The following is a 17,231-nucleotide window of genomic DNA, read 5'->3' on the forward strand; positions in this document are numbered from 1 at the left end:
TGAAAAGTTTCAACTGAAAGCTGAAGAGGCACCTGTCCCGGAGGTCCTCCCTGGCACCCATTCTCCGCCGTGCTCCCCACCCTCACCCATCCCCCGCTGCTCATTTCCTTCTCTATACTTACCTCTTTGCAGGTGGAACTCAGGTAGTTGGAGGTCGAAGTCATAGTACCCTGGCTGGCATCCTGCTGTGTTAGTTCCGCTGTGCAGGAGTGGAGGGACTCTGTCTTGTCCTGTTGCTCAGGGTCTTCACAGGAGGCTTCCACGTGGGAGTCCTGCTTAGCCTCAGGATTGAGCGTGGGTGCTGGGCATGGCTCAGCTTTGGTCTCTGGTTCTACCTCCATCTCCAGTTCTGGGGCTACATCCAGGTCCACTATTTGTGGAGTCTCCAGCTCTAGCAATTCATTCTCCAGCTGAAAAGTTTCAACTGAAAGCTAAGGAGGCCCCTACGCCTGAGGTCTTCCCTCGCATCAATTTCCTGCCATACTTACCCCCGACCCCAAACACTGCTAACTTCCTTCACTACACTTATCTCTTTGCAGAGACCTGCCTGGGGCAGGGAGGCCTTGTGGGCAGGTGGTGAGGGTGGGTGTGCCTGAGTGTGCCAACACTGGCCTGGTACTAGGGTCCCAGAATTGTCAAGGGCAGGGGCTGGTCAGAATTTAGGGAAGATGGGTCTCAAGGAACCCTGTCCCTTGCCTACCACCTCCCCATAAGAGGTGACCCAGTTCACCATTACGTCCGATTCATCTTCCTCTTGTGCCTGCTCATGTTGGTTTACGTCATCCCTAAGACAGAAGGAGACAGAGGGTGACAGGGCTCCATGGGGTGAGGTGGGATGGCTTTAGCAGAAAGGGAGTTTCTGGGACTAGCAAGATGCTCCCAGCTCATCCACTCCTCTGGCTGTCCCCACTCCCACTAAGAATTCTGGAGGTGTATTCTCAAACTCCAGCGTGTTTAGGAAGTGCCTGGAGAGCTTCCTCAGTTGCCTCCCCACCTGCAAGGAGGGATCCAGTTGGTTGGAGGTGAGCCCCAGGAATCTTTGTTGTAATTAAGCATTTTGTTAGCTGGTGCAGCTCACTTGGAGGACCAGTGCCCAGAAAGTGACTCCTCACAAAAGGAAAAGCATAGAACATCACCCCACTCCTACCCCCTGCCACCAACCTGCCCAGTCCCGGCTTGCCAGATGTGAAAAGCAGAGGTGTATGTGTTTGTGCGTGTGTGTGGAGGGTTCGTCAGTTTTTGTCTGCAATGTGCTGCCATCTTGGTTTTTGCTTTCAAGGCTCAGCCATGTGACCACTTCTCCTCTTTAGGCACCTGCCCACCCCAGCTCCGATAGCTCTGTCCTTAGACCACAGTGGCTCTAAGGAATCAGGTCCCATCCACGTCCCTGGGTGTTCTCCACCACTCCTTAATCTTCCTCCAACATCAGCGACTGGAGGCAGAAGCAGAAGGGGGAAATGACACCTCCCGCCAATGGCCTGTTGGCCTGGATACTGCCTTTGGGAAGATTTTGGAAACGAACAAGATAGAAGGAGATCCTGGGTTAGGAGGGTGAGTGAAAACGTGGCAGTGGTGGCTGAGGGTAAGTGTTGGTGGTCCTGGAAGGTGGAGGAGAGGTCCTATGATGGTGGGGAACTGGTTCTCACTGTGTCTCCATAATGTCCACCGACTCCTTGCTACAGCAGGGAAGTCCATTGGCACCTGGCAGAAAGAAGGTGAGAGCAAGGGAGCTGCAGGTGGGGACAGTGCCTGAGGGATCCTAAAGCCAGTGGTGCTGTTCCAGGAACCCCCTCCCGCCCTCCCTGTCCTCACCTCAGCCCATTTTCCAACCCCTCTCCCATCCTGCCCTTCCTCTCCTCATTCTCTCTTGCCAGTGTCACCAGCTGGATCTTCTGCGTCTGCTCACCTCCACTCTCCATGCTGGCCCATCACCACCCTTTGTGAGGGTGAATGCTAACAAGCATTCATTTCCATTTATTGAAAGCTACTAGCCCAGGCATTGTGTTGAGCACTTTCTGTGCTTCATCTCATTGATACAACACAAAAAATGAGGACGTTCATTCGCCTCAGCTGATCCTTCAGGAAGTCAGTACTTGAATGCGAATTTGACTCAGAAAACTTAACTGCTCTGCTCCACATGCTGTCTGTCCTACCCAGGAGCCTGTAACTGTGTGGGGTCTCCCATCACGCGTAGACGAACTTTCATCACCCTCCATTCCTGCCCCTCTGTCCCCTTTCTTCCACTCTCTCTGGGCAGGCTTCAGATCTGCTGCTCACCCGAATCCTGGCCCCTTCTACACTGAAGTCTGTTTTTTCTTCCTCTGGCTTCTCACTCCATCACACCCCGAGGTCATCTATCCCCAAATCCAGGCCAGGGTTCTCACCCCAGGTGCTTGTTCTGAGGTGATGCCGACATGGATTTGGTGATTTATGAGCTCTGATCAACCTCTGCAGAGGAGACTGACTCCTTCGGGGAGGTCTCATCATCCCAGGCCCCTTCTTAAAGGCTTGTATCTTTTTCCAAAGAAGCTGCTTTTTCTTACTCTGGGGATAGGGATTCCCAGGCTGTCCCATTCTCTGCTCCCCAGGATAGTAGATAGGGGTTGATGGTGGGGTTATCATGGCAATGGGCAAGCTAGGTCCCCAGGAGCTTGGAGTGTGGCAGCCTTGGCTCTGGTGAGAAGAATTGCTCCCAAGATTATATCAGGATGGGAATGTGCTGTGGCCTCTTCCTAGAGATGTAGAGGCTGGGAACGGTCCTTGCATGGCTGGTCCTGAGACTGGGATTTGGATACATCTGTTCAGCCCAGGGATCTTGGCTCCGCTGGGTGGCTGGGCTAGGAGTGTGTGTGCCACCAAGGACAGGCTCCCAGGGGCAGCTCGGTGGTCTCTTCAGAACCCTCTACATCCTCGACTAATGCTCTCTTGGCTTCCTCTCCATGTCTCTTGTCATCTCCAACTCCACCTGCCCAAGTGCTGCTGCTCCCCAGGCCTCTGACCTCACAGCCTTCCCTTGCTTGTCGAGAAAGTTTCCCTGGCAATTGAATTGACACCACAGCCTGAACCTTTCCATAAACAGCAACTGGGTGTGGATAGGAGGAACGATTATGGTGTGAACCTTACAGCAGCACTGGGGATTGGAAGCTAAAGTACGAGGTTGACTCAACTTGGGGCCTCAGTGCCCAATGTGGGAATGTTCTATCAGGGATTCAAGTGATGCTCTGTAGCATGTGAAATATTTCCAATTTCCAATTGCTGGTTGCTAATATATGGAAATGTATTGATCTTGTATTCTGACACTGTCCTGAAATCCTATTAGTTCTAGTTTTATTTGTCTATAGATTCCATAAGATTTTCTACATAAACAATAATGTGTGTGACTCAAGACAGTATCACTTCTTCCTTCCCAATCTGGACATCTTATTTCCTTTTCTTGCCTTATAGCACTGAGAACAATCTCTAGTATGTTGCTGAATAGAGTGGAGAGTGGACATTCTTGCTTTGTTCCTGAGAGCAGGGGGAAAGCATTCGGAATTTCACCATTAAGTTTGGTGTTAGCTGTGGTTTTTCTCATAGGTGCCTTTTATCGGGTTGATGGTGTTCCTTTCTATCCTCAGTTTACTTATTTTTTAGTTAGGAAGGGATGTTGGATATTGTCTGATGCTTTTTCTGCTTTATTGAGATGATCATATAATTTTTCTTTTATATTTTGTTAATATATATGTTCTACATTACATATATGTTAAGAAATGAATAATATTTTATGTTATTCGGTTAATAATGTATATGGTAAAATACATTGATTTTTTAAATGTTATATCAATTTTACGGTTCTGGGATAAACTTCGTTTGGTCATGATGTATTATCTTTTTATATATTTTTTAAATTTGATTTGCTAACTTTTTTCCTGTTTTGGAATTTTCACATGTATGTTCATGGAATGTACTGGTGTGTAATTTTCTTTTCTTGTAATGTCTTTGTCAGATTTTGATTTAAGAGTAATGCTGGCTTCATAAATGAGTAGAGAAGTATTCCCTCTTCAATTTTCTAAGTTTGCGTAAAATTGGTATTATTTCTTCTAAGTAGAATTCACAAGTGAAGCTTGTGAACCTAGGCCTGGAGTTTCCTTGGAGAAGATTAAGTACAGATTCAACTTTAGAAAATAGGTAGAGGACTATTCAGCCTATCTATTTCTTTTTTATTGTGGTAAAATATATATAACATAATTAAGTATATCGACATCGGCATTAAGAACATTCTTTCGCATTGTTGTGCAGCCATCACCACCAGCACCTCCAGAAAATATCTATTTCTTCTTGAGTGAGCTTTTAGAGTTTGCATTTTTTAAGGAACTTGTTCATTTTATCTAAGTTGTCAAATTTATTGGCATAAGTTGTTCATAATAGTTCCTTATCGTTTTCATATCTGTAGAATCTGTAGTGATGTTACCGCTTTCATTCCTCATTGGTAATCTTTATGATCTTTCTTTTTTTTTCCGGTTTGGTTTGGCTAGAAATTTATCAGTTTTGTTGATCATCTTGAACCAGCCAAAGAGAGATATGGCTGATTCCTACCTGATCTCCCTAAGTGACATCTGCCAGGCAGTAAGTCTGTAGTCACAGGTTCCCGATCAGCTTTTAATGATTGCACTCTTAAACGTGCACAACCAAGCATCACCAGACATTTGAAGAAACTGCCAACATGCAAGTGACAGACCAAGAGAAAAGATGACTCTAGAGTACCAGAAGTAATTTGGGAAACAGAAGGGAGCTTAAAGAAAATTCTAATCATCTTCAGAGATTCAGAGATGGAGATACTCAATGATTTATATTGCATCCAAAAAGCAAGAACAGGATGCTATCAAAAAAGAATTAGAGAAAGAAAGAGCTTTTTGGTAAGTAGAATTGAAAAATAAAACACAGAGAAATTTCCCAGAAAGTGGAACCCAAATATCAAAACAATGTGGAAGAAAAGAATCAATGGGAGGTCCAGGTCTAAGTTATAGAAAGGAAATCTAGACAGAATAGAGAACATGGAGAAGAAGAAAAGGGAAATAGAAATTTCCCTGAGCTTAAGGACATCATTGGCTTAAAAGGGTTCACCGAATGCCTAGCATTACAAATGTCAAAAGATCCCTGCTGTGAAAATTCATTGCACCAGGAGCAAAGAATTTCTAAATGCTTCTAAAGTGGAAAAACTAGTCACCTACAAGGGGAGGAGAATCATACTGGCATTATCGTTAGCCACAATGGTTGCCTTTAAAATTCTGAGGAAAATGATTTTTAATCCAGAATTTTATATTGAGCCAAACTATCATTTCAGATATGGAAAGACTCAGAAAATTTGACTCCTCTTTTTTGGGGAAGTCATTTAAGGATGTGCTAAAGCAAAATTAAGGAGTACAACAAGAGGACCAGGAAGGAAATAGTGTGTCCAGTCCAGGTAAACAGCTGAGTCCCAGGATGTTAACTGTTTAGAGACCTATGACCACTACACATAGTTGTCAGAAGATGGGCCCTGGGCAGCAGATCTCTGAAATAAAACAAACAAACAAACAAATAAGAAACAAAACTGATAGAATAGCTGGCTAGATGTCAAGGTTGAAGCAAACTAAGACTATGATAAAACCAAAGAGCATAAAGAAAGGGCAACTAGAAACCCCAGGAAAAACAAAAAGCTACATGAGAAAGAAAAGGTAATTGTGGCAACTCTTGGCTCTGCAGGGAATGGCAATTATGTAGTCACAATAATGTAAATCCTGTTTACACATAGACAAAATTTGGAAGACATAATTGTGGTTATGGGACAATGTAAATGTTACCACCCTTGATATTAAAAAAAAAAACAAACCAAAAATTCAGGTTAGAGTCTTTGGAGGTGAAAGGCAGGAGAGAAAGCTGAAGTGGGGAAAGGTAAGGGCACTCAAAGCTTCATCTTACTGTGTGGGGTGTCAAAAGACACTGTCTAAAGTTGATGAAAAGATAAAGACATAAGTACATTAAGCTTACAAAGGTATTGGCAGAGCTAAGAACAATGTTGGGAGGATAGGGGAGGGGAGGGCTATTAGAGCAGGAAGGTGGTAATGTCTAGAACTGAGAAACCAAGAAAGAGCCTGTAAGCTCGTAGAGCAATAAGAAGGTAGGAAGGCAGAGAAACAGTTGAATTGAAACAACTGTGGTCGCTCTGAGGAGTGAGACTGGGGGCGTGGTGTGGGGATTCTTGCTTTTCATCACCGAATAAGCTCTTCAGCGCTATTTGACCACATGCATATATTTCTTTGATAAAGTTAAAAGAAAAGGTCCATCCCCAGCTACAGGCCAGGCACTGTGCTAGAGGCTGAGGACAAAGTAATAATAGACAGTCCCTGCCCCGGAGCTTTCAAGCCTGTGGCCATGACCACTGGAGACTCTCCAATCTCGATTTCTCTTATCCGTCTAGACTCAAACTACAGTCACCGATTACACATTTTCCCTAAGGGCCCTCAACTTCACCTTTTCCAAAACATTATGGATCCCTTGTCAGAGCCTGAGCTGTCTCTTCTCTCTGGAATTCCCTTGTTTCCTATTGTGGTGATGCTCAGGGTTCATTTCTCCTGGAGACTTTCCAGACTCTACCTCATGGCCCTGGGCTAAGGGCTGCTCCTCCAATCACCCCGCCCCGCCCCGTAGACCTTGATCTCAGAGCATGGCCTCTTGCTGACCCTCAATTAGATTTGGGCAGAGTGTGTGGGTTGCTCGCTCGGCATCTCTGATCCTGCACAGAGTCTGGCACAAGGCGGATGCTCAGCAAATTTTTGTGCAAAGACATGAATTCTCTGTACCTCTCACCCTGCCAAACCCTGCAGTGTAGGGTTACCTCAGGTTCATATCCTGTGTATCCAGACCCTAGCGTGGCCAGTGCAGTTCTGCATGTCTGACTTGTCTTCCTTTCCAATCTCTCATCTCTCGATAACCCCCTCTCCCCTCTCCGATTTGTCCTTCATCCTATCACCCAATTAGAAACCTGGGTCATTTGCGAGCCCCCTTATTTCCACAGCTACTGACCTTCCTACCACTGATGCTGAACTTGTGCACATCTTTTTCTTTACCTTCACTGCCTCAGCTCCCAATGCCAGAGTCAGGACTTCCTGCCTGCTGACGCTCAGTGCTGAGTGCTTTGCACATTCAGTCCTTGTAAGTCACTCTATGCAAAGGCGGTCACGACACTCCTCTCATGGATGAGGAATCTTGCACAAGGTCACACAGCTGTAAGAGCAGTTCCAGGACCTGAATGCAGGTCTGACCGTCTCCAAACCCCATGATGCTAAGCCCTGTGCTGTCTGAAACTCCTACACCTCTAATTGCACCACTGCAACTACATTCTCCTCCAGCTTTGGCTTCTCAATGACCCTGGAGTGATCCTGCAGTATCACGCCTGCTTCCGATCACGCCCAAACTCTAGGGTGGTCCCAAAGATCTTGCCTGGTCTGACTTCTATTTTTACCTCTTGGTATCCAGCTCCCTGCCTTGCCCCAAGCCCAAGCCACCCTGGAGCACAGCAGGCCCTTTTGTGCCTCAGTGCCTTTGCACATGTGATTCTGATATCCAGAGTCTCTCTTTTGGCAAACTCCTACTCATGTCTGAAAGTCCAACTCAAATTTCCAGTGTTATCGTCTCTGTAACATACGTAGCTATCCAACCTACATTTTAACTTTTAGTCAACTCATCAGACTCAGGGCCTAGCACAAGAGTAAGCCCTGAAAGGGGTGCAACAAATGTTGCCGGAGGGATTTATGGTGTCTGCACAAATTCGTTGCCCAACAAAGTTGGGAAAGGTGAAAAGCTGCTCTCTGGTGGTTGGTTCTTTGCACATTTTTAATGCTGGCCCATGTCTTCCTGGGAAAGAAAGTCTCATGAAAAAAGCCACAATTTCAGTGGGGATTTGAGCGCCCATTATTAGAAACCTGGGAGACCCAGGGCCCCGAGTGGCAAACATCTCTTTGCTCGTCAGTACAGAGAAGAGGGCAGAGCACAAATAAGGCGCTCATGAAATATTTGTTGATGCAGATTGCTTTAAGCTTTCTGCAAAAGCTCCAAGCATCGACCAGGGACAACTACGTGATTTTGGCGGTTATCTGCAGTTAGGATAATTCATGAGTCGTTTCCTGGGCACAAAGCCACTGCTCTTTCCATATGCCCAGAAACCTGAGCAAGAACCCGATGAATCGGCGGCCTCAACCACAAGGTGTGCATGCGTGCCCGTGCACACGCACGCTTGTGCAAGGCGCGGAGTCGTGGCTGGGTGTGGGTCAGGGCAGCACCCGCCCCGCGCTCCCGCCAGGATGCCTAAGGCTTTGGCTGGGGTCGCCCTTTCTTTCTTTCAAGCTCCCAGGAGCTTGGGGAACGAGTAGGGGCCGCGGGCCAATTCCCTGCTCCTTCCGTGCCCCGCCCCCTCACTTTCACTTTTCCCACCGCGCCCCGCTCTCCCCGCCCCGCCCCCGCTCCGCCGCGTGCGCGCGCGCGCGTGCGCGCCCGTTCCCACCTGTCACTCCCATGCAGAACGCGGAGACTCTGTCCGGGAGGTAGGGAGCGGGCTGGTGGCTGCTGCCCCTCCGCCTCCAGTGTGCTCTTTGGTACGGGTGTGTGTGTGTGGGGGGCGGTGGAGATGCTGGGGACCCCGGCGGTTGTGATGTCGCGGCCTCTGTGACGTCCTTCCCGCGACTCTGGGGCGCGGGGAAGAGGGCTCAGGATTCCCGGCGCGTGGGTAGGTGCGGCCGTTGGGGGGGGCGACCTTCGGAAGAGGCCCCATCTCCCCCAGAAGCCAGAGCTCCTCTCTGGAGACCTCCGGCAGCTTTGCTCCTCCGCACCAGGCTCAGAGTGGTGAGGATGGCGTGAGAAAGCCCGGGGTCTGCTGGACTGGCCCTTGCACCTGCTCAGGGCATGCTGGCACAGGTCCGCTGCCTCTTCCGTGTGCCTAGGTTCCCCTCCAAGAACCCGCTGACCCTGCGGCCTTTACCCCACGGTGTACATGTGTGTCCGGCACACACACACACTTATGCACAGCTTCGGGGGGTGTGGAACCAGATGAGACAAGGCATCCTATGTGTACCTGTAGCACCCATGCTCAGACAGGCCCCGGTCCCATGCTAGGTATCCACTTTGAGAAAGTCATCTTTGACCAGGAGGTGGCTGGAAGGGCTGGGAGTCCAGGCCCATTCTCAGTTCAGTTCCCTGGAAGCGTGGCTCGGGGACAACAGTGGGTGCAGCAGTCTTTGTTCTGGGCATGTGATATGCCCACCTATCCACCATACCTAGTCAGTGCTAGGCCTTGGCGTCCTTTCTTCCCTTGGTCTGGCAAAGACCTCCCTGCTGCCACCAGGTGGGGCATCTTGCCTAACTGGTCTGAATGACAGCAGAGGTGGGACTGGAAGCACCCACTGGGAGCAGTGGTGAAAAGCAGCCCCATTCAAGGGTTGAAAATGGTCTTTGCCCCAAACAAGGGGCAGACTTGACATGATCCCACCACAAAGGCAAAGGGAAGCAGCTGTTAGGATCTAAGGTTCAGTAAGCAGACAGGAGAGAGTGGAGATAGCCGTGGCCTAAACACATTTGTCATCACCCCAAACTTTATTGCTTACAAAGAGTTCTCTATGACCTGAACCGTGCAGTACCAAGGCTGCAGTTCTTCATGTGCTGGGGGCAGGGGTCTCTCCCTGGGGAGCGGGACACCTTTGCAAGACATGGAGATAAGCTTCTCCCAAGGAGGAATCTCAGGGGACATCCCCTAACCCCCAGGAGCTGAGGAGAGCAGGCCCCTTGACCCCCAGTGATTCACAGTTGATTAATGCTACATGACTCCTGATCAGCTTCCCCCAGAAGAGGCTGGGCTGGGGCAATGGGGAGGTTGGGGGGCGGGGTGCTCATCTTAAAGAAATCTGAAAGAGATTTAAGGGGTCACATGTGTGGAGACAGGTCAAGACTTGAGTCTCTTCATCTCCTAGTCCGCTTGTGTTCATGCAGAACCACTGACCTGCCCTTCTGCAGGGCAGCCATGAAAGTGCTTTGAGGTCATCAGAGTGCAAAGTGCATCTGGCAGTGCCCCTGTGACCAGGGGTAAGGCAGGGTCAGCGTGGGTGTGATTGATGCCTGAGCTGTGTCTCGGGAAGCTGGTGTGCAAGATGTTGAAAGCCGTGGCTCGGGTAACAGTAGCACCTATGTCTGCTGCCTTCTTTTGCATCTATCATGCCCCATCCTCAGACAGTTCCTGTCAGGTAGGTCTCATGTCATCCTTCACTTTTACAGGTGAGGGAACTGAGTGCCAGCTTAGTCAGGGGCAGTGCTGGGCCTGCAGTTGGGGCTTGGCGCCTGCTGTTCTGGGGAAGGCTGGTGGCCAGCAACAAAGGGACATGTGCTTGGGGACTGAGAACCATATCACTTAAACACCTTCTTTGGTCCTTGGCTGCAGCTAGTTCAGCGCAGGACCTGTGTGGCAACACCGGAAAGGTGTGCATTCTCCCCGGGGAGACTTAGTGTCAGGCGCTCCTTCCTCACTGACTTTGTCTGAAGAGCTCCCAGATCTAAAAGGGGGTTCGATGGCCAGACAAGACCAGGCAAGGGGATCTGAGGACCCCGTTAACCCAACGGTGGGCATATCTGCTGCCTGGTCCTGAACCGGATCTGGGTGTGGGTCCTTAGACACTAGACACCCTCACACTTGCCGGGAGACTGAGGGGCTCACGCACCCCTCCCTGACCCGGGCCGGAAGCTGCTCTCCCCTGACTGCCAGCAAGTGGTCTCTGATCTAAAGGGGTCAAGCCAGCTTGTTTGGACCAGGGCAGAGAAGACTCTCTCTGTCCCCCATGGGAAGAGCTTCCTGCCGTCCTTTTCCTCCTTATGTGGGCACAGCGTGTTCTCTTGATGGGTCAGGCAGGACACAGGTAGGAAATTCTGGGAGGCATTTTGCTGGCTCCCATTTTGCCCCTGGTCCCACTGTTGAGATCCCTGAGAGCGGGCTGAGCCTGTGTCTCGGCGACAGCATCGAGCACCAAGAAGGAAGGCTGCTTCTGGCTGAGTGGAGCCAATGGAGGAAGGCTGGGTTAGGGCCTGTTCTCCAGCTGGCCATGCTTGACCCTCCAGCTCCAGGCGAAGCTGCCATCTGGGGCCAGGGTGCACTGCAGGTCAATGCCCGAGTCTGGTACCTCCATGTCATAGCGTACAGGCTGCCCATCCTTGGTCACCAAGCTGAAGGCTGTGGCTGGGATCTGGGGCAGAAAAAAGCCAGTGGGACTGAGACAGTGGCCTGGTGCTCAGAAACTACCTAGCAGTGTGAAGCTGCCGCTCTTCTACAGCACTGGGAGATGCCTCCCTCCAGCCAAGCAGTCGGCCCTGAGGGCCCTATCGTCTGCCTTTTCTTCTGGACTCAGAGAATCTCACTTGGTCCAAAGGTGGGTCCTGAGGACCTCTCAGTCACTGCCACCAGTCTTGCCCTGAGACCCTGGGGGACATAAGGGCCAACCATTCTTTACGGTGCCATTTCTGTTTATTCAGAAGCCTTCCTCCTGGAGGGCTGGGGCACGTGCACTGGCTTCTGAGACTCTGCTCCTAAGCATGTACCTGCCCCCTTACCTGGCTGCTGATGCCAGTTGCAATGTCTCCCACCTTGACCCGGTGGAACTCTCGGATATGCAGGTGTTCGCCATTGAGAGACTGTATTTGGACTTTCACACCTAGGAGGCAAGCAAGGTGACTGTCAGGAGAGCAGCTGCCGGCTCCCTAAGGAGCCCTAAGTAGAAGGAAGCTGGTTGGATGTGAGGAAGCTGCAGAAATGATATTTCGTCTGGAGCGGCCATAAGGGTATAAAGCTGCTAGCTCTTCCTGGCCATTTTTGGTCAATAGCAGAATTTGGCCTGCACGAGGCAAAGAGCTAAGGTTGGCTCCTATGGGGAAGTAGTACTCCAGTGTGCATACAATGCAGAAAGGAACTGGAAACAAAGATTCTTAAATTAGACTGTGGTCAACTTAGATTGTAATGTTTCTTTGAGCTGGAGCAGACTCTGGCCAGGCTGCGGGGGCTTGATGCCATGAGTCACACTGGCCATGGGGAGGGCCAGGGAACTGTGAGCTGATGAAACCCTTATTCTATTGAAATCACAACATAACTTATGCAACCAAGCTTGAAAACTAAGTTCTATGTGTGTTGCCTTTCTCCAATTCTGACTTCAAATCCCAGAGGATCCCAGCCAACTTGTTGCTGAGTTCTTGATTTAAATGCTCATAGGAGTCTTGTTCTTTCTTTTTTCCCTTCAGAAGACATTCATTGCTGAGTTTCTTGACTCTAGGCCAGGACTCTCGACCCTTGACTTCTGAGATGCCATCAGCAGCCCATGAAGGGCAACGGTCCCTCTGCCTACTAGGAACGGCTCCTGGGCGATCAGGGCCTTTGCTCTAAACCGATTTAATGACCCGGTACTTCAAGTTCTGGGCACCAGTGCCTTCCTCTCCTTTCACCATGGGCCAGGGGAAGGGGGTCATAAACCTCTCGGGTTCTGCGGTCCCAGGTGGATCAGGTGCTAGGGGGCTGCTGAGCAGGTGGGTGTTGGACTGTACCGTTGAAATAGCTCGGAGTGTCGGTGGGCCGTGCCCGGGCCAGCACCATGTTCCAGCTGGAGCTGCGAGCCTCGGCCTGGCTGCTCCACGAGTGCACGCCGGAACTCAGGGTGTCCCGTGAGCTCTGCGAGGCCTTCGACGGGTTCTGGAACAACAAGGGTGGGAATGGACTTGGCCTTGAGCTCAGGGAACCATCTCTGGCCTCGGTCTGCTTTGGGGGCAAAGGGGCCCTGGGCCCTCCAGTGGGGCGAGGAGCCGCTCATGTGCTAGGCTGGCATATGGCTCTCCTGGGCACTTTCGGGGCTAAGCAGGGGGCTGAGCTCCTGGGCTGGAGGAGGGGGAGAAGGATTTCTATGGGGACCAAAGCCCAAGCCCCCTTCTCCACTATCCCAGTAGCTAGACCACTCTGATTCCCAAGTGTGCTGAAGATGGATTGTCTCACTCTGAGACACTAGGGCCCCCTGTTCCTGTGAGGACCCCTCCCAGCAGTAAGGGGTGACCCCTGTCACCCTCCCTTTTTTTTACCCACTACTTGCACACGGCCTATTCACCAGCTGCACACAAAGCTACCTGCTCTGTGCCCTGGCTACTGGTCCATGGCCAACTTACCTTTTCACTGTCATCTGACAGGGAGAGGCTGTCGACGCTGAGGCATGAGAGAATTTGCTCCTGTTCCTCCAGAGAAAATGGCTGGGAGAGGCTGTTCAGAAATAATTCTGTGGAGAAACGCAGACGATAGCTGTGAGACTAAGAGGGGTCCAGCTGTGTTGTCAGGGTTCTTCCTGCACAAACTGCAGGAGCTGACCTCTGGGGAAGGGGCTGGAAGAGAATCTACGCTGTCTGGAAAGAGGAGGAAGCCAGGCAGTGGTGGGGCCCAGGCCTGAGCCTGGGAACCCAGAGGCTGCAGTGCCCGTACCTATTTCTAGCTGCTGCAGTTCCTGCTCCGGGAAGGTTGCCTTCCGTTCGGGTGAGCTCAGGTTTTTGGCAGGGGCTGTGTCCAGGGAGGACAGGGGCAAGGGTTCCCACGTCCCAGACTCCTCCTTGCCCCAGTTCAGGCTTGGACACTTGTTCCGCTCGGGGGGATCTGGGGGTAGAGGCGGCTGGAGCTTGGGGGCGCCGCCCGTTGTGTCGTCAGCTGGCTGGGGCCCCAGAGCCTCTGGCGAGAACGCCCTTGGCTGGCCGTGCAGGGTCTGGTGAGAGTGGGCCGGGCTTGGTGGCGGCGGATGTCTTGGCTCTTTATACTCTCCTCTCCAAGGGCTCTTCAGACCTCCCACTACAAAGCAGAGAGTGCACGTGGTCAGGTGGACACAGGCAACCACAGACTAGGCCAGGCCACGTGGCCTTTCCTGAGCAGTGAGGGAGGGCTCTTGCCTTGCTAAGGGACACACTCTAGGAGGGCAGTGTGTGGTCTCCAGAGGCCTCTTCCATCAGATGGCCTCCTATAATGAGAGTAGGACAGTATTTCTGTTTTTTATTCCATTTCCCTCCTAGGTTAACAGTAGCAAATTAAAAAATGACACAATCGGCTCCAGAGAAGGACTTTAATAGTAAAGAGAAGATTTAACTGCTTTAGGGTAACACCAATTCAGAGTTTCCAGCTAAACTGGCCCTCTCTGCCTCTCTTACCCCTCACTCCCCAGTCAGGGCTTCCTGAGGGCACCGATTCTCTGGAGTGGGGGGCAGTTCAGCCCCAGGGCCACCCTTTTATTTATAACTTGTTTGGTTTGGGGGCTATGCAAGGTTTCTCTCCTGTTTTATCTATTCCCTTTTTGTTCCTATAACCACTGCCTTTCCCCTGCCCACCTGCCAGGTGACATTCTATTATGTTTGATGTATCACTTTAGGTTTGATCTCATTCTTGCAAAGTGTGTGTTGTTTTCATTTATTGATTTTTAAAATTGTGTTGTAGGCCTCACTCTGGTCCTCTTTTCACCCAGCACTATGGTTCTGAGACCCAGTCAGGTTGCTCTGTGGACATGGAGCTGTTTTAACTGCTGCATGGTGCTCCAAGGGGTGTCTCCTGCCCTTGGCCTCTCTCAACTCCCCCAGGGAGAGACACCCAACTCCACCCAACTCCCCACCCACAACGATGCTATAGTGTGCGTCCTCAGCATGTCCCCTTATGGATCTGGTGAGAATTCCTCTGGCAGCGTGCCCCCAAGTGGAATGTGGGTCGCAGGTCTGCAGATGTCTGCCTGAGTGCTGCCAGGAGCCCTCCAGCAGAGCCTGGGGGCTCCTGCCCCAAATCCCCACCAATACTTGGCGCTACCAACTTTTGGATTTTTCCTACTTGAATGGCTGAAGAGTGACACTTGGCTTCATTTCACCTTCTCTGATTACTAATGAGTTTGAGCCCCCCTGTATGTGTTGTAGCCCTGTTCCCCCATCTCTTGAGGCCTCTTCACCACCTCAGTTTTCCCAACAAGCTTGAAGTTGGCGCCATCCCCACGCTCTATGTGCAGAAAGCAAGGCTCTATCAGGTCGAGTACCTTGCTCTTGACAACACACTGCCCCACCACCTCTCCTGACCGCTATGGCCAGTGCAGGGTCTTACCATGCTGCAGTGCCAGGCTGACCTTGCCCCCTAGCTCCACCGCAGACGCTCGGTGGACAGGCTCTTTCCTCAGCCCCTCCTCAATGGCCTGGGCTGTTAGAGGGGTACAGGAAGGGGGTATCTCCCTCACAGGCGGAGGCTCGCTGGCAATCTAGGAGTCAGAAGGCAACATGTGAGGCCTGCCTCCCCCTCACTGCCCAGCACCCAGCTTTCTGTTCTTGTTTCACCCCATTCTCCCACCCTGCTCTCCTGGGGTCAGTCGTAAGGAGTAGAGTGAGGGCTGAGACTTTTCCAAGAAAAGGGGAAAAAGGGGCCAGGTAGGACAGGCCAGAGCCAGACAGTAAGATGCCCGTGACCTCTGGGCCCAGCCTGTCACGAGTGGCAGGCAGAAGTGGCCCAGGGTGTGGACAGAGGAGAGCCTTGACTGGAGGAAATCCTCCCTTAGCTCTGCCCTTGGACTCTCAGATTTAGAGGGTAAGTATTATCATCAGGATCCCACATTTATGATAAGGCCTCTTCCTCTTCCCTGCTCCCACCTGCCACTAAAGTGTAGCCAAAATGGGAGGCCACTTCGAGCCTGCAGCCCGGGCCTTGTGGCCTTGCTGGCTTTCCCTCCTGACTGTCCCAGGTGTTATCACTGACCTTGAGGCAGAGTGGCCCTCGGAAGTATTGGGTCCACGGGTGGCAGCCATTGAGCATATGTAGCATCATGCAACAGCTGCTCCAGACGTCCACCTTGGCATCACAGGGCTTGCCCATCACTACCTCTGGAGCCATGTGGGTCTCTGTGCCAGGAATGTAGTCCCCTGAGGAGGCAAGGGAGACAGAAAAGTCACCTGTCACCTTGGATGGGCAAGAACTCGGCAATGACCACCTCAGTCCATTCCTGAGATGCCTTGAATTTGTCTCTGTTAAAGTACTTTACACAGAGATAAAGCCTCCATATCAACCCCGCTGGGGACTGGTACGAAGAACATATCATCTAAATATGGACTCTGTCCTTTGGACCAAACCTTTAAAGAGCTTTTTAAAAATGGGGAGACCCCTGACCATTGAAAATTAGGTTGTAGAAGACTAATTAATGGTATGTTCCGGAAATTTTAGTAAGTGAAAAAAATAATAAACTTATATGCATAAAAGACTTGAAGGATTGATAACAGACTTAAACGATATTTTTTTTTTCTGGTGATTTGTAGTTTTTATTTTTGCTTAGCTCTAATTTCTGCAAAAGATATTAGAAAAAAATGATTTTTGTAATAAGAAAAAACACTGTTATTTTAAAGTAGATAGAAGGCGTCCATGTTCAATTTACATCTTTAGAATTACCAACACAGTCCTTTAACAACAAATAATCACTTCTAAAGGATTGCTTTTCCTTTGTTCAAAATAAAATAATTTTATGCTTAATATTAATAGTAAAGAGAAGATTTAAAATGAAAAAAGCAGAGCACAAAATTGTGTTGTAATGGAAAAAAAAAGATGTGGAAAGAATTATGTAAAATACTCAGGATTATCTCTCTGGGCAAGAGGAATGGTGAGAATTCTTTTTTTCCTCCCCTTCTAGTCCACTTAACTGTGTAGTTGCCAAATACTTTACAATGGGTATAGATTATGTGGTACATATATACAATAGAATATTACTCAGCCATAAGAAGAGATGAAATACTGCCATTTGCAATAACATGGATGGACCTTGAAATAATTATACTAAGCGAAATAAGCCAGACAGAAAAGCTTGAAAATCACATCATATCACTTATATGTGAGATATAAACCTAAAAGCAATAAATGAACAGGACAAACAAACAGAGACTCATGGACACGGACAATGGACTAGTGGTTACCAGGGCGGGGGGCCAGGGGGAGGTGAGAAATAAATAAAAATAATAAAATGTTAAAAAAGTAAAAATAAATAAAAATAAAAATAAAACAATTAAAAAAAAGATTTTAAATTGCAAAAAATAAAATAAAATCAGAAAAATATATATTAACATCAGATATTTCTCCAGTTACAGAGCCCAGGTCTTTGTGTTTCCAGAAACTGTGCTCTCGGAGGCACGGGAAGGCCGAGGTCACAGGCTGGGAGACGCGC

General features: G+C 49.8%; 2 protein-coding genes across 4 annotated transcripts in view; both read right to left on the bottom strand.

The window, feature by feature from the left end:
• The window catches only part of SPATA32 (spermatogenesis associated 32), a 9,999-nt gene extending 1,465 nt beyond the window's left edge, over positions 1–8,534 (bottom strand). Inside the window, exons 1-4 of the mRNA XM_025045612.1 lie at positions 8,522–8,534; positions 1,647–1,701; positions 701–785; positions 123–410 (exon numbers count right to left, since the gene is read on the bottom strand). Of these exons, the coding sequence (XP_024901380.1) occupies positions 123–410; positions 701–785; positions 1,647–1,701; positions 8,522–8,534 (441 nt within the window). The remainder of the gene's footprint in view (positions 1–122; positions 411–700; positions 786–1,646; positions 1,702–8,521) is intronic.
• A 1,049-nt stretch (positions 8,535–9,583) lies between these two features.
• The window catches only part of MAP3K14 (mitogen-activated protein kinase kinase kinase 14), a 41,494-nt gene continuing 33,846 nt past the window's right edge, over positions 9,584–17,231 (bottom strand). For all 3 annotated transcript variants that reach the window (XM_015588093.2, XM_006910150.3, XM_015588094.2), the window contains 7 exons: positions 15,782–15,945; positions 15,140–15,290; positions 13,502–13,858; positions 13,195–13,301; positions 12,586–12,730; positions 11,605–11,705; positions 9,584–11,240 (listed from right to left, as the gene is read on the bottom strand). In XM_015588093.2, coding sequence (XP_015443579.1) covers positions 11,076–11,240; positions 11,605–11,705; positions 12,586–12,730; positions 13,195–13,301; positions 13,502–13,858; positions 15,140–15,290; positions 15,782–15,945 — 1,190 coding nt within the window. In that variant the 3' untranslated portion in view covers positions 9,584–11,075. The remainder of the gene's footprint in view (positions 11,241–11,604; positions 11,706–12,585; positions 12,731–13,194; positions 13,302–13,501; positions 13,859–15,139; positions 15,291–15,781; positions 15,946–17,231) is intronic.

This window comes from Pteropus alecto, unplaced genomic scaffold (genome assembly GCF_000325575.1).
Source record: "Pteropus alecto unplaced genomic scaffold, ASM32557v1 scaffold313, whole genome shotgun sequence".
In the NCBI taxonomy this organism is placed as follows: Eukaryota; Metazoa; Chordata; class Mammalia; order Chiroptera; family Pteropodidae; genus Pteropus; species Pteropus alecto.